Raw genomic sequence first — 16,824 nt, 5'->3', positions numbered from 1 at the left:
GCCTGCCTGCCTGCCTGCCTGCCTGCCTGCCTGCCTGCCTGTCTGCCTGCCTGTCTGTCTGCCTGTGAGTCTGTCTGTGAGAGAGAGTGTAAGGATGAGACTTAGTGAGAGTGTGTCTGAGTGTGGTTTTGTTTTTAACATTGTCTGTTTAACAGAAGGAGTTCCCAGTTCCTGAGCAGTTCAAGACTGTTTGGGACGGGTCCAAACTGGTGACAGAACCCACAGAGATCGCTGGCTGATTGCTGATACTTCCTCCACATCGAGATGATCTCTTATCACCCCCATTTATTCCTCATCTATTTTCCCTCTCCGTCAGAGGTTTCACAAACCCTTATAGGCTGGCTATCACAAGTAATAAAAGGGATCCTGTACCACACAAACCAGACAGTGTAACTGACTGGCTAGTAGTGCTGTAGGTCAGTTGACTGTACGCCTGATTGTATGCATTAAGATGACATTATATTGTTTCCTCTGCACTTTGAAATGGTAGATTGTCCTTGAACTGTTTGTTCAGCTTATTTGTTGCAGAGCACTCTCCTTCACAAAACTACTGTACTATCCACAGAGTTATGGTAAGCTTACTATTTAAACATGCAGTATTTTTGTCAGGTTTCTTTGTGTAGAACTTCTGTGTTTGGCAAATAAAGTTGCGTTAAAATGAGGAATAGTGAGGAAGTGTAGAGCCTTTATGTTAATCTGTTAAATCTGTTTATGCAAAATAAGGTAAAGACTCTCAAACAAGTATCTGGCATCTTAACTTACTTGTGTGTGCCATAACATAAAAGGTGTTTATGCAAGAAGGCTATGTGTACAACATAATTACTTCTTTACAAGTTAACAGCTGAAAGAGCTACCCTGATAAGGCAAACCTTGTATTAGGATATATTATGGATGTGTCTTTTGATTGGAGAGAACCTTCAGATTCCATACTACTTGGGGCATTGTAATGTTGTTGTTTTATGCTTTGTTGTGACTTGATTTGAGAGGTAGAAAGTATTGAAGAATGAGGTCGAGTTGACTTTTGATTTGTATGATATGTAAGATGAAGAGAATGTTCCACGGATAAAATTGAATGGCCAGTTTGAAACTATATGGTCAGTTGAGAGGGAGTTGTAGAGTATGTTCCACAAGATGTTGAAGCATACACTGTTTTGGTTTGCTTTAATACTCTACAATACTAAAATATTCACATCTAGCTGTTCAGTTAACAGTTGTATCATGTTTATACTGCATGGTAGTGTTCTCCCAGCTAGCACATTTGGTTCCTTGGAAGTTGTGGGAGCGTATGTTTTTGATTCCACATTTCTGGGAAGGAAGCCATAAGTTTCCTGACCAGTAGAACTGATTTTGTTTTAACATTCTGTGAACGGAAGTTAAAATGTTGCCTGTTCTGGGAACTTACATTTTTAGGTTGCAGTGAGGTTCTGAGAACATTTTACTATGGTTCCCTGAAAGTTTTCCTGGAAAGGTTTTATTAATGTTCTGAGAATGGTAATGTAATTTCAAGGTAATTAAATAACGTTCTGAGAACATGTTTCAGTAAGACTTCTAATAACACTGCTAGCTTAGTTTAACTGTTTTGAACTCCAAACACAGAACAAATTCAAATGTATTTGCTTAGGCATTAATCATACAATTGTATTTTTTATTGTGGTATGGCGTCAGTGAAATTCAAAACTATTATCTTCTTCTTTATCCATGGAATTATTCCACTACACCACCAGGATGGAGCTGAAAGTACTACATTTCCCACTACAGAAACATATAACTCTCAAAAAATGTGTTAGCTGGGTATCCTGCTCCATTCCTAGAATGTTGTGAGAAGGTTGTATGCAAAATAACCGTAGGGCAACAACACTCCAAGTGTTCAAAGCCAAGCTTTAAACAACAAATGGTTGTCAGAATTTTGTGCTAGCTGGGGTAGCACTGAATTAGGATGGGAGTGTTTTTTAAAAACACGTTTAAAAAATATATAGTCTATATTGCATTTACAGCAGACTTAATTGACAAAGTGAAAGATAATAGTGAGACCTTACTTGCATTTGATAAGCAAGATATATCTTAAACAAGTTATCTTGTTAATTTTCCTAACCCAAATATATGGTTGTAGCATCACTACCAATAGATTGCTGTCACCAGCACTGCATAAGCCTTAATATGCTTAGATACAAATCAAGATAGAGAAATGTTTTTCATAATGTTCAATGTCTACTGAACTATTGTCAATATACATACCTGTTAGTCTGAATACACCACTGTAACCTTAAATTAAGAATCTTCATTTCTTTAATGCATTTTGTATTGGGACACATGCATCAGCATTTATATGGTGTTAATACTGTTAGTGCTTTTCACATGTCTTTATTCATACACAGCAGTGAATTTAGTGTACATAAATGTATCGTTTTTCAAAATAAAATCTAAACTTTAGTGTTTGTGTGATGTCTTGACATTCATTTGGACTTGAGAATATCTTATTTGTGTTACATTTTATTCAGTGCCATAAAGTTGGAAAAGAGAAATGTTCAGAAACTGGATACATCAACTACATTTTCAATCCAGGTACTGTAAGTGTTCAAGTAAAGATCATAGGTGGTTTTCAAACAAGTGATTACATAAGTCATTAGAAACCTTAACCTGCAATACAATTTACAACACACAAAACATCTAAAATGTTCACAATTTCTTTCATTAGTTTTCACCATTATACATACATTGTCAGTGTTTGATAACCTTGTTTCCCTGAGAGTCTTGGGTGAAGAGCAACTCCTCTCCTAGCAGGGTTTTATCAGCAGCAAATATACTGTCTCTACCACTAGCTAATACATTAGTCTGGTCCTTTATTGGGCTTCTTGATACCAGAGCACGGTGTGCAATCACCCTGAAGCCCTCAGAGTCCTGTGTGAACAGCATGGCAAGAGTGTCTCCCTCACACTCTCTCAATGGTTGTTCTAGAACACGTTTCGTGGACTGTTCTAGAACATGTATCTGTGGTGATGGAAGATGTGGTTTTGTCCATCTGTGAGTGGAAACAGGGCTGAGAGGAGGAGACATCTTGTTTGGGGATGGCAAAGACATTGATCGTGGTAAGTCGTTCTCTTTCCCTTCTACCTGCTGTGATATCAAATGAGAAGGGACAGCCCTTTTCTGGGTGGATGTCCTATCCTGTGCACCCAGCCAAGCCCGGAATCCACCCTCACCCTGCAGGCTCTCCGGGAAAGCAGTGCCTGGTCTTACTCCAACAAAGAGTTCCTGGTGTGTCAGAACACACTGCCCCTCAGAATCTGGCTCACTTAGATCTTCACTATACTGTGGGATGCTACAGGCACTCCATTGGTCCTGACTGCACTCCTCATGAGTATCAGTCTCTACTGGGGGAGAGGAATTCACAGAGAGCCTTCTCTTTCTGTCTGGTTCCTCCATCTCCTCAGACTGACGGTCCATTTTAAGATGGGGCATATGGGAAACCTCCCAATATGCTCTTTCCCTGAAGCTCTGCCTGTCCCACTCACAGCCTGCAGCATTCTCTCCCTCCGGGCTCATCTGTAGGGTGGTGGGTTGAGCTCTTGTACTCTGTGCCCCCGACTCTAAACGCACTACACGTTTCCGTTTGGTTCCGCTCCCAATGTTAAAAAGCCTGAGTGAAGTTGAGAAACATCTGGTGGGGGTGGAAGGTGTACTTGGCTCTAGAGACGCAGGTGCCTTTTGGGCCACTGTAAGAAAGAGTGACATGGGGAGCCTCTAAAACATTATTGGGATATTACACGAACACACTAATTACTGTAAATAACAATTGCTGACATGATTACATTTGTTGAAGTACAGCTTTATCCCGAAGCAGCATTTCTTCTGCACCTGATCTTACCTTTGCGCTGTGGGGTAAAGAATGAGGATATAGAGGTCTGTTTGTTTACAGGAATCTGGATTTTTGTTTGTGTAAAATTCAGCGCCACTGCTAAGCTGTAACCTCCAGACCGAGCCAGAGGATTCAGTTGTTTTGAGATGGGTCGCAATGGCCTTCTCTGGAATGAGAAATTAACAGTTTTTAAAAATGACAATTAGGGAATGTATTCAGTCAATGTCTCCACAAGTTCAGAGCAAGGAAAACATATAGTATATTATGATAAATAATCATAGTAGTGGACTATCTGGTTTTCATGACAACAAACTCAGCTGGGTCAGAACCAATGAGTCAGACATTTTCCAAAGCACAGTACCTGTTTAGCCTTTTCTTTGAGGTCTACAGTGTCCAGCCAAACCCCACACTCCTCCTGTGTTGAAGCCTGAGATGGCGCTTTGGTGGTTTTCATGGTAATGTAGGACAGGCTTGTGAATGATACGTTTGGAAATTAGCCTCCTTCGATTTGCATTGAACCCCCCCGGTTGCTTTGGATGACAAAACAATTACTGTCATGAAACAAGCTGAGCTTCAACAACGCCATTTGTCAAAACATAAACCTGCTTTAGTTAGTATATCAGATATATTTTGTAGCGGAACTAGGTGAGAGCTTTTTCATATTTGAGCTAAAATACAAGCTATCTAATTCGATTTTCAGTCTTACCTTGTAGCAAAGCTATGTTGTGTCTTTTTTGAGTCTCGCGCGCCAGAAAATAATTGGGCTTCTACTTGCCAGATATTGCACATGAAACTCCACTCACTTTATAAAAGTATCAGTAGGAAATATAATTCAAATATACATTTCCTCATGTGGTAACACGTTTCTAAATGGTATTTTTTGTATTTTAACACTTATTTAGAATTTTGCTTATTTTAAGTGAGGCACAGAAGGGCACCTTGTGTTTTGCGACGTCTGTGGGTCCTTTGGTTCCGCGAGGGGTGTGTTTACACTGACGTCACTCCAGTTTGCTAAGGGGGTGAGTTAAATATTTCCAGAACATTTTGATTTATTATTGAAGTATTGGTCGAATAACATGTGAATATTATTTCAATTTACGTAATAGTAGTGTATTGTGAAGTGGCCTAACTTATCCAGCCAATATATTGTGCCAAATGGGTGATTGTTTTGGTTTGATAAATCACAAAGGAAATGCTAGCTAGCTAACTAGCTTATTTTTCATAAAATATCTACAGTAGCAAATGTCATCATCTTTGAATATTGTTGTTGACATCTATTTATCAAATAATCTCCCTTACCAACCTTTGTAATTAGCTAAACGAGTGGTGAATTCATCAAAGTGTAGCTAGCTAGATAAGCTACATTTCGTGCTTGCTTGCCAGTTGAGGACTTCCTGCTTGTATTTTCTCTTTGCTAGCTAACTAACGTGACAGATCGCTACAGCCACAGTTTACAGTCAATTAATTAACTTTGATGTTATAGCTAAAGTATTTGAAAGGCATCTGTAACATGTATTACTTTTAATAGATAAAGTTGTGAAACGGCAGCAGTCACCATGTTTCACGGAATACCTGTCGCAGGAGGTATGGGAGGAGGTAAGTTTTACCTGACAGTCACAAATGTACTCAAGTTTCAAGTTTTAATGTCACGTGCTCAAGTACAGTGAAATTCCTTTCTTGCAAGCTCCAACCCAACAATGCAGCAATCAATATCAATGAAGCACTAGGTAGAACAAAAAACACAAGAGAAATAGAAATAAGAAGAATACAAGAAAGTAAGAAGACCCAGGCTTTTTTAGAGACCTCTTATAGACGTGATCATCAAAGAGATGTGGTCTTATAAAGCATCTCTGTTATGCCTTTATACTTCTCTTCATTATAGCTCCTGTCAATAAACCTGAATTGTATGAGGTAAGTGGGGTTTTGTAGGGTTTGCATAATTTAATGGCATATTTATGGCATATTTGGTGGACCTCTGGCTTTGAGTTTTCTGCATTATTACCAGGTTAAAAAAAAATCCAAAATAAGAAATAATGCAGTTTGTTTTTAGGAAGTAAAATTGTACAAGAATGCCAGAGAGAGAGAGAAGTAAGTGAACATTGACTGTAAATTCATGATAAACGCTATTCACAAACCATGTAGGTGAGATGTTAACATTGAGCGTTGTGCTTGTATTTATCAAGGTTTGACAACATGGCAGAGCTATTTGCTGTGGTGAAGACCCTTCAGGCCCTGGAGAAAGCTTACATCAAAGACTGTGTGACTCCTAATGAGTGAGTTAATATACTCTGACTGGTTGTGTGTGTGTGCACGTCTGTCATAGACCAGTGTTTCCCAACCCTGGTCCTCAAGTATCCCCACATTTTCTTATTGTAACCCTGGACAAGCACACCTGATTCAACTTGTCAACTAATCCTGTTGTGACTAGGGGGCAGTATTTTCATTTTTGGAAAAATAACGTTCCCAAAGTAAACAGGATATTTTGTCAGGACAAGATGCTAGAATATGCATATAATTGACAGCTTAGGATAGAAAACAAAAGTTTCCAAAAGTTTCCAAAACTGTAAAAATATTGTCTGCGAGTATAACATAACTGATATTGCAGGCGAAAGCCTGAGAAAAATCCAATCCGGAAATGACTCATGTTTTGAAAGCTCTGTGTTCCAATGCGTCCCTATTGAGCAGTGAATGGGCTATCAACCAGATTACTTTTTCTACGTATTCCCCAAGGTGTCTCCAGCATTGTGACGTAGTTTTACGCATTTATGTTGAAGAATACCCGTAAGTGGCTACATTGTGTAAGTGGTCACCTGATGGCTCTCAGAGTGATTCTTGCGTAAAATACAGAGGTAGCCATTTTTCCATTCGGTCCTACTGAAAAACCAATTGTCCCGGTGGATATATTATCGAATAGATATTTGAAAAACACCTTGAGGATTGATTATAAACAATGTTTGCCATGTTTCTGTCGATATTATGGAGCTAATTTGGAATATTTTTCGGCGTTGTCGTGACCGGTCGATTTCTCAGCCAAACATGAAGAACAAACGGAGCTATTTCGCCTACAAAAATAACATTTTTTGAAAAAAGGAACATTGGCTATCTCACTGGGAGTCTTGTGAGTGAAAACATCCGAAGCTCATCAAAGGTAAACGATTTAATTAGATTGCTTTTCTGATTTTCGTGACCAAGTTACCTGCTGCTAGCTGGACATAATGCTATGCTAGGCTATCGATAAACTTACACAAATGCTTGTCTTGCTTTGGCTGTAAAGCATATTTTGAAAATCTGAGATGACAGGGTGATTAACAAAAGGCTAAGCTGTGTCTCAATATATTTCACTTGTGATTTTCATGAATAGGAATATTTTCTAGTGATATTTATGTCCGTTGCGTTATGCAAATTAGTGTCAGTCGATGACTACGCTCCCGGATCCGGGATGGGGAGTATCAAGAGGACTTGCCTAGTTAAATAAAGGTTTATAAAATATATTTAAAAAATATACATGTGGGTTGGTAAGAAGAATGCCGCTCTCCCCACATGTGTGATTACTACCTCTGATGGTTTAGAGCTTGAGGTAGTCACCTCATACAAGTATTTGGTAGTATGTAGTATAGACGCTACACTGTCCTTCTCTCAGCACATATCAAAGCTGCAGACTAAAGTTAAATCTAGACTTGGTATCCACCATCATAATTGTTCCTCTTTCACCTCAGCTGCCAAACTAAGCCTGATTCAGATGACCATCCTACCCATGCTAGATTACAGAGACGTAATTTATAGATCGTCAGGTAAGGGTGCTCTCGAGCGGCTAAATGTTCTTTACCCTTTGGCCATCAGATTTTCCACCAATGCTCCTTATAGGACACATCACTGCACTCTATACTCCTCTGTAAACTGGTCATCTCTATAAACCCGTCACAAGACCCACTGGTTGATGCTTATTTATAAAACCCTCTTAGTCCTCACTCCCCTCCTATCTGAGATATCTACTGCAGCCCTAATCCTCCACATACAACACCCGTTCTGCCAGTCACATTCTGTTAAAGGTCCCCAAAGCATACACATCCCTGGGTCTGTCCTCTTTTCAGTTCACTGCAGCTAGCGACTGGAACAAGCTGCAACAAACACTCAAACTGGACTGTTTTATCTCAATCTCTTCATTCAAAGACTCAATCATGGACACTCTTACTGACAGTTGTGGCTGCTTCACGTGATGCATTGTTGTTTCTACCTTCTTGACCTTTGTGCTGCTGACTGTGCCCAATAATGTTTGTACCATGTTTGTGCTGCTACCATGCTGGTGTTGTCATGTGTTGCTGCCTTGCTATGTTGTTGTCTTAGGTCTCTCTTTATGTAGTGTTGTGTTGTCTCTCGTTGTGATGTGTGTTTTGTCCTATATTTATATTGTATTTATTCTTTTAATCCCAGGCCCCCGTCCCCGCAGGATGCCTTTTGGAAGGCCGTCATTGTAAATAAGAATTTGTTCTTAACTCACATGCCTAGTTAAATAAAAAAAAAAAATATTTGGTCAAGATTTTTAGTACACTCACACACATACCTTTATTTTACACTTTATGACAGTGTTTCCCAACCCTGGTCCTTGAGTAACCCAAACAGTACACATTTTTGTTGTAGCCCTGGACAAACCAGCCTCATTCAATGCTTAATGTTAAGAACAAATTCTTATTTACAATGACGGCCTACACCGGCCAAACTCGGATGACGCTGGGCCAATTGGGACTCCCAATCCCGGCCGATTGTGATATAGTCTGGATTCGAACCAGGTTGTCTGTAGTGTAGTGTCTTAGACCCCTGCGCCACTTTGAAGCCCCGTGATATGACCTTTGTTTTGGAGGTGTTCAGAACAAGGTTAACGGCAGAGAAAGCTTGTTGGACACTTAGAAAGCTTTGTTGTAGAGCATTTAACACAATATCCGGGCAGGGGCCAGCTGAGTATAAGACTGTATTCTCTGCATATGAATGGATATAATGCTTAAAACCAGCAAATTGTTTGGGGACAGACTTTGTGGGGACAACCGAGCACTGAGGGTGATCATTGGTAAAGATTGCCACTCCTCCAACTCTGGAAGATCTGTCTTGCTGAGAAAGGTTAACATTAGTAGTCTAAACACTCGTTCTTAACCACGTCTCAGTAATGACCAACACGTCTGGATTGGAGCTGTGAACCCACACTTTCAATTGATCCATTTTAGGTAATACGCTTCTAGTGTTAACGTGCAGAAAACCTTGGCTTTCACAAGAGCAGAAATCAGTGAAGCAGATATCAGAGCACAAGTCAGGATTGGGGCTATCAACTGTAGATGATGGGCCAGGGTGTACATGCACATTTCCAGATATTTTCCAGATATCATCAACAGTAATACAATCAAAGCACATTATAGTACAGGGAGAGCTCTGCAGTGCTGATTTATGACATCTGAATGTGCATCAGGTGGCAACAAGATCATATTGTACAGCAATTTCATCAGGTAACATGAATACAAAGCCGGTGAGAGGTGGATGGAATAGGATGGGAGGCCAAAAGTCTGTGTCACCAATAGAGAGTCAAAGTCCCGAGTGTGGGAACAAACAGTCTGTCCCACGGTTGGGTAAAGAAAGTTTGTAGTCAACAAAGTATAAAGGAGTCATGAGGCAAAATGCACAAGAAAAAAAAAATGTATATAACGATATATATATATATATAACGACTAGCCATTGTAAGTTCAGAGTCAATCGACCCAACAGTGCGTGTGTGCTGGAGGCAAGCGAAAGCTCGGGAGAGAGGGGTGAGTGTGGTGGAGGAGGTACTTGTAGCAGACAGGGGGAGACAGGCCAGGGCAGACAGTGAACAGAGAGAGGTGAGTGTGGTGGAGGTACAGTGGGGCAAAAAAGTATTTAGTCAGCCACTAATTGTGCAAGTTCTCCCACTTAAAAAGATGAGAGGCCTGTAATTTTCATCATAGGTACACTTCAACTATGACAGACAAAATTAGAAAAGAATTCCAGAAAATCACATTGTAGGATTTTTCATGAATTTATTTGCAAATTATGGTGGAAAATAAGTATTTGGTCAATAACAGAAGTTTCTCAATACTTTGTTATTTACCCTTTGTTGGCAATGACAGAGGTCAAAGAGTCTTCACGAGGTTTTCACCAGGTGGAATTCATGCAGCAGTACAGCAGGCAATGGGAGTAGGTGTCACCCACTTGGGAGAAGCTTTTATTTCTGGAGGCAGATTTCTTGTAGAAAATGCCAGGGAATGGTCTTTGAACAGCAGGAGGGGGCTTGAGAGGACGCTTCAAAGACTTCCGACACTTGTTGGGCCAAAGGCCTTTTACTTCACACCTTAGTGCTAATTGAATCTGGCTTAGTTCCAGGTTGGAATGGTGTCCTCAGGTCTCTGCTGTTTGTTTGCTACAGCACCCTCTGTATAGCTTGGGAAAATAATATCTTGGAAGCAGTAATCTCTCTGGTTTTGGTCAGAATTAAGTTGTAGGTTTGGAGTTTTGATCTGGAGAAAAGGCCATGCTGTGGAGGGTAGCATCCTGCATATGTACCTGCAGAAAAATCCAAGTTTATGTAACTCCACATCTATCCTTTTGTAAAAAAAAATAATATTAAAATAAAAACTGTTGAAAAAAAGGTACTTTTTAACCTTGTTTAACTAGGCAAGTCAGTTTAATAACAAATTCTTATTTTCAATGACGGACTAGGAACAGTGGGTTCTGTTCAGGGGCAGATTTGTACCTTGTCAGCTCGGGGATTTGAACTTGCAAACTTGCGGTTACTAGTCCAACGCTCTAACCACTAGGCTACCTGGCCTTGTGTTTTAGGTTATTGTCCTGCTGAAAGGTGAATTTGTGTCCCAGTGTCTGTTGGAAAGCAGACTGATACAGGGTTTCCTCAAGGATTCTGCCTTTTAATTAGATTTATTCTGTTTATTTTTATCTTAAAAATTTCCCTAGTCCTTGCCAATGATAAACATACCCATAACATGATGCAGCCACCACCATGCTTGACAATATGAAGAGTTGATTCTCAGTCATGTGTTGGATTTGCCCCAAACATAACACTTTCTATTCAGGACATGAAGTAGATTTATTTTCCACATTTAAGCAGTTTTACTTTACTGCCTTATTGCAAACGGGATGTATGTTTTGTAATATTTTTATTCTGTACAGGCTTACTTCTTTTCACTCTGTCATTTAGGTTAGTGTTGCGGTATAACTAAAATGTTGTTGACCCATCCTCAGTTTTCTCCCATCACAGCCATTAAACTGTACATTTTTTTAAAGTCACCATTGGCCTCATGGTGAAATCCCAGAGTGATTTCCTTCCTCTCCAGCAAATGAGTTAGGAAGCACGCCTGTGTCTTTGTAGTGACTGAGTGAATTAATACAACATCCAAAGTATAATGAATATTCAATGTCTGCTTTTTTAAATATTTGTTTTATCTCACTTTGCAAGAAATTGGGAAACCTCCCTAATTTTTGTGGTTGAATCTGTGCTTCAAATGCACTGCTCAACTGAGGGACCTAACAGATAATTAATTGTATGTGTGGGGTACAGACATTAGGTAGTCATTCAAAAATCACGTATAATAAAAAATAAATACAAATAAAAACATTATTTCACCAGGTAAGCTCGTTGAGAACAAGTTCTCATTTACAACTGTGACCTGGCCAAGATAAAGCAAAGCAGTGCATCACAAACAACACAGTATTACACAGAGAATAAACAAACATACAATAGAAAAAGAATATATACAGTGTGTGCAAATGAGGTAGGATAGGGGAGGTAAGGCAATAAATAGGCCATAGTGGCAAAATAATTACGATATAGCAATTAAACACTAGAGTGATAGATGTGCAGAAGATGAATGTGCAAGTAGAGATACTGGGGTGCAAAGGAGCTAAATTAATAAAATAAATAACAGTATGGGGATGAGGTAGTTGGATAGGGTTTTTTACAGATGGGCTATGTACAGGTGTAGTGATCTGTGAGCTGCTCTGACAGCTGGTGCTTAAAGTTAGTGAGGGAGATATGAGTCTCCAGCTTCAGTGATTTTTGCAGTATTTTTGCACACAGTGAGTCCATGAAACTTTTTTGTGACTTGTTAACCTCTACGAGATCGTTGTTGTCTCCCCCCGCGGGACAGTTGAGCTAAGGTAGGCTAATGTGATTAGCATGAGGTTGTAAGTAACAAACAAAAAATCCCAGGACGTGGACATATCTGATATGGGCAGAAAGCTTAAATTAAATTATTGTTAATCTAACTGCAATGTCCAATTTACAGTAGCTATTACAGTGAAATAATACCATGCTATTGTTTGAGGAGAGTGCACAATTATGAACTTGGAAATGTATTAATTAACCAATTAGGCACATTTGAGCAGTCTGGATACAACTTTTTGAACAGATATGCAATGGTTCATTGAATCAGTGTAAAACTTTGCACATACACTGCTGCCATCGAGTGGCCAAAATCTAAATTTTGTCTGGGCTGGAATAAGACATTATGGCCTTTCTTTTGCATTTCAAAGATGATGATAAAAAAAATTATTTTTTCTTTGTTATCTTTTACCAGATCTAATGTGTTATATTGTCCTACATTAATTTCACATCTTCACAAACTTTCCACAAATAAAAAGTGTTTCCTTTGTAATGCTATCAAGAATATGCATATCCTTGCTTCAGGTCCTGAGCTACAGGCATATTTGGGTATGTCATTTTAGGCGAAACTTGAAAAAAGGGGTGGATCCTTAAGAGGATCATATTTATACTCCTGAACTTATTTGGGCTTGCCATAACAAAGGGATTGACTCGACATTTCAGCTTTTCAGTTTTCATTTGTACAAATGTCTAAAAACAATTCCACTTTGACATTATGGGGTATTGTGTGTGTGTAGGCCAGTGACACAAATTATATTTTAAATTCAGGCTGCAACACAATAAAATGTGAAAAAGTCAAGGCGTATGAATACTTTCTGAAAGTACTGTATGAGGTTGCTTCAACATTAGAGAATGAGATCCATTACTGTGTGTTTCCATCAGGTACACAGCTGCTTGCTCCAGGCTACTGGTGCAGTACAAGGCTGCTTTCAAACAGGTCCAGGGATCTGACGTGGGTTCTATCGACGACTTCTGTAGGAAGTACAGAGTGAGTTTATATCAGTCACACTGCTTTGAGTGGAGTGCAGCTTTTGCAGTTAATGGAATCCACTCAATGTAACGTAAAGTGGCTGATCCTAGATGTGTACGTGTTTTAGCCATCTGCTGGCTGCCGAACTTGAGAACAATATCTGAATATGAGTACATTGGTTTGTATTTCATATTGTTCTCCTCTCCTTTCTCTTGTATATCAGCTTGACTGCCCGCTAGCTATGGAGAGAATCAAGGAGGATCGACCAATCACCATCAAGGATGACAAGGGCAACCTGAATCGCTGCATTGCTGATATCGTATCGGTACGTCTCTTCGCTATGCTCATGACATTAAACATGAGACGCTGGGATCACCAACATTTTTTGCCAACATTGAAGCATTTGCGGTCCAATATCGGTTTAATAATAAAGTGCCTACTGTTCTGGCACTGTCTTTTTCTTAATTTTACGCATGTTCTGGCTCATCCCAGAACGCTGTTGGTGCCCCCTTAAGTGCCACAGCAAATTGCATCCCACATCAACCCTGCCAAGATCCAGCAGGGCTGCTGAACAGAGAGGAACAGCATAGGAGAGATATAACACACAAATTCAAACTCTTTCATAAGATCAGACTGGTAGGAAAGGGGATACCTAGTCAGTTGTACAATTGAATGATTTAAACTGAATTGTGTCCTCCACATTTAACCCCCTCTGAATCAGAGAGGTGCGGGGGGTTGCCTTAATCGACATCCACGTCATCGGCGCCCGGGGAACAGTGGGTTAACTGCCTTGCTCAGAGGCAGAAGGACATATTTTTACCTTGCCAGACCATACATTTGAAAGTGTGTGATTGTTCTGCAGTAAAATGTCAGGTTTCTGACAGACAGTGAAATTGTCAGTTAAGCTTACACATTATTGTCCTTCGTTTCTGTGTCTCCTCTCTTATCCCCAGCTCTTTATCACAGTGATGGACAAGCTACGTCTGGAAATCCGGGCGATGGATGAGGTAAATAGATCCGACTGAGGTCAAGTGACAATGAACATCAACATATCACCTCTTAAGTCATTTGGGCTTGGAAAGCCTCAGAGGCCCTATTTATAGGCAACATAGGACAATTTGGATATTTTGCTATTTTTTTGGCAAAATATCTGATGTGATTGGTCAGAAGATTAATAATTGGGCAAAAGATCAGAATTGGGCTGCCTGTGTAAACGCAGCCATATAACCTGTCGGGTAAAGTGGTTAGGGTCCGGTATCGTTTCTATGTTTCATTGACTGATGGGGTGGTTTGATTTTATCAGATCCAACCAGACCTGAGAGAGCTGATGGAGACCATGAACAGAATGAGCAACATGCCCCCAGACAATGAGGCCAAGGACAAAGTCACCCTCTGGTAAAGATATACCTCACTTACACACATTTAGGACTGGTTTCCCAGACACAGTTTGAGCCTAGTCTTGGACTAAGAAGCACTTTCAATGGAGAATCCTCATTGACCATACTTTTTAATATATGACTAGGCTTAATCTGTGCCTGGGAAAATGGCCCTTATTGTCTAACAATGACAGTAGGTGTAACACTAAAATAGTATAGTAATTCCAAAGGTAAAGAGCTGCATGTTTTCCTCTTTAGGTTGACCACTCTCAGCAGCATGTCAGCCTCTGATGAGCTGGATGACTCCCAGGTTCGCCAGATGCTGTTTGACCTGGAGTCAGCCTACAACGCCTTCAATCGCTTCTTACACTCCTCCTAATCTACCCATCATCCAGGACTGTTCTCACCTTTCTTATATCATTGTACTATCCCTTCCTCTCTCGCTACGTGTCTCAGAGGTCGTCTCCTCTGTTTGGTCTGTACTATTCAATGGAATAATATCTTTCTTCCTCCATCTCTGGTACAGTACTTGTCTGTCTTATCCTTTGAACTCTGACCTAGACTCATGGCTGCGTCCAGTGCTGTGGCCCAGTGGGGTCCTCCTGTTCAGTGAGATGCCTAGTTGAGTTGTAGTTCTCTAGCTTGAGTGACGGGGCACGGTGTTAAGACTACTCATATCAAATCAAATTTGATTTGTCACACGCGCCGAATACACCAGGTGTAGACCTTACCGTAAAAATGTTTGCTTACAAGCCCTTAACCAAAAATGCAGTTTTAAGAAAATATTTACTAAATAAACTAAAGTAAAATAAAAAAGTAAAACAGTAAAATAATGAGACTATATTACAGGGGGTACCGACACCGAGTCAATATGGTATCAGCCTGTGTTCTAGCATCTACAGTACATAGGACTGTGTCATACCAACACAAGGCCCGGTGTGAGTCTGTACCCTTTAAATATCACTTTATATGAAGACAAGATATTTGAAATACAACATGTAAAAAAGTGACCTGGGGTGTGTTTTTAAGAAGTTCAGTCAGCCAAAACTTTGATAAAGGGATGGAAATAACATTTTGAGATGAAAATTAACTGCTAAATTTGTGAAATACAGTGTTGCTGTTCCTCATCTGCACTCTGAGGCACTCCAATAACTTGTGTACAGGTTATTCCTGGCAATGGATGTTCAGTTAACTCAAGTTGAAACAGTTGATTGACAGGTGGGCCTGAAAATAGTTCAGGCCAACCTGTAATGCATCCTTATTGATGATCATGTTGAAACACTAGTGAATGAAATGTGTTTATCTATGATTTTGTTTCTCATTATAGTACTATACTTCAGTTAACATTCTTAATTCAGCTTTTCTTTAGATGTGAGGGTTTGGCCACATTAGGTGGGCAATGGAGATGGGTGGATTCATAGAATGTTGGGATGCTGACTAAATGGTGTTTCAGCCCTCAATGAGAATTAGGGAGAGCATATTTATTAAGAATTACCATTGTAAATAATGCAGTTTTGAATAAAATTAAAAAAAGCATGTAACACTTTTTAGAAATAATATTTAAAAACATCTACCTCCAACTTTGGTGTCTGCCTGTTATCATGTTTAGAAATGTACCGGTATGTTTGAATTCTAAGGTCATTCATTGCACATTTTGCTTGGTACACTTGGTGCGTTTGTAAATTCACTGGAGTACCAGAGAGCGCTTAGTGTGCTCTGGGCATTTTGTAAAAATTCAGAACGTTGTTAGATTGTCAGTTTTATAAATTCAGAGCGTTACACTCTCGGAGCGTTCAGAGCACACACTGGATGAGGAGTAAGGGTTGATCCGAGCGCTCTGGCCTCACAACAACTTGGGTGCGTCTTCTTCGTTGAGGTTTAACGGTGGTTGGCTTCAATAAATGTTGCATTAATGCTACCTACTAGATTGGAGGACAACTCCCTTATACTTTGCTTGAAAAAAATAAACAAATACCCTACCATCTAACACAACACTCACAAAAAAATAACACCACCCTACTCCACTATTTACATCTATTTAGTCCTTCCTCGGGCCAACAACCTGAAATAATGGAACTACCACACTCTTTTGATGTCTCGCACACTCATACCTCTGCAGCTGCCACCACAACCTACGTTTTCTGCGACTTCAGTTCCATCCCTGCAGTACAGTTGATAACCATTGCTATAAATGCTAAAAATCCAATCTCACTGAAACATATTTACTTGTTGAACTATCCCTCTGTACTTGTACAGATCTACTACTCACACCACTTATCTCAGAATCCCTACCCCTTGACCCATCGTCCTCTACTTTCTTCACTGCCTCAGCCTATGACAACTTCTGCACTACTCTAACCCTGAAACCTCAACCTGGGTCTCTTGCACAGAACATTTCTGATTCCCAGCCCCATGGGCACCGCTACAATTAACACATACCACTACT

The 16,824-nt window shown here is 39.9% G+C and overlaps 3 protein-coding genes across 6 annotated transcripts in view; 2 read left to right on the top strand and 1 right to left on the bottom strand.

The window, feature by feature from the left end:
* The window catches only part of LOC124012129 (adenylyl cyclase-associated protein 2-like), a 58,322-nt gene extending 55,892 nt beyond the window's left edge, over positions 1-2,430 (top strand). For 2 of the 3 annotated variants that reach the window (XM_046325580.1, XM_046325578.1), the window contains exon 13: positions 156-2,430. In XM_046325580.1, coding sequence (XP_046181536.1) covers positions 156-239 — 84 coding nt within the window. In that variant the 3' untranslated portion in view covers positions 240-2,430. The remainder of the gene's footprint in view (positions 1-155) is intronic. The other variant, XM_046325581.1, reaches the window with a different exon arrangement.
* A 42-nt stretch (positions 2,431-2,472) lies between these two features.
* On the bottom strand, positions 2,473-4,723 carry LOC124012130 (aurora kinase A and ninein-interacting protein). Of its 2 annotated transcripts, XM_046325582.1 has the most exons (4): positions 4,563-4,723; positions 4,218-4,386; positions 3,866-4,022; positions 2,473-3,713 (listed from the first exon to the last, which is right to left on the bottom strand). In XM_046325582.1, the coding sequence occupies exons 2-4, from the start codon at positions 4,308-4,310 to the stop codon at positions 2,719-2,721; spliced, it is 1,245 nt and encodes a 414-aa protein (XP_046181538.1). In that variant the 5' UTR covers positions 4,311-4,386; positions 4,563-4,723; the 3' UTR covers positions 2,473-2,718. The 2 variants fall into 2 exon arrangements, with proteins under 2 accessions (XP_046181538.1, XP_046181539.1); XM_046325583.1 differs by lacking the exon at positions 4,563-4,723 and having other exon boundaries at positions 4,218-4,556.
* A 91-nt stretch (positions 4,724-4,814) lies between these two features.
* Positions 4,815-15,921, top strand: LOC124012131 (vacuolar protein sorting-associated protein 28 homolog). The gene is made up of 10 exons (XM_046325584.1): positions 4,815-4,875; positions 5,385-5,452; positions 5,739-5,767; positions 5,907-5,944; positions 6,040-6,129; positions 12,915-13,020; positions 13,226-13,327; positions 13,956-14,009; positions 14,306-14,397; positions 14,637-15,921. The coding sequence occupies exons 2-10, from the start codon at positions 5,413-5,415 to the stop codon at positions 14,755-14,757; spliced, it is 672 nt and encodes a 223-aa protein (XP_046181540.1). The 5' UTR covers positions 4,815-4,875; positions 5,385-5,412; the 3' UTR covers positions 14,758-15,921.
* Positions 15,922-16,824: the final 903 nt, after the last annotated feature.

The sequence above is a fragment of the Oncorhynchus gorbuscha genome, linkage group LG24 (genome assembly GCF_021184085.1).
Source record: "Oncorhynchus gorbuscha isolate QuinsamMale2020 ecotype Even-year linkage group LG24, OgorEven_v1.0, whole genome shotgun sequence".
NCBI classification, from domain to species: Eukaryota; Metazoa; Chordata; class Actinopteri; order Salmoniformes; family Salmonidae; genus Oncorhynchus; species Oncorhynchus gorbuscha.
The sequence above is the reverse complement of the archived record's forward strand: the minus strand, read 5'-3'. Positions and strand labels throughout refer to the sequence as shown.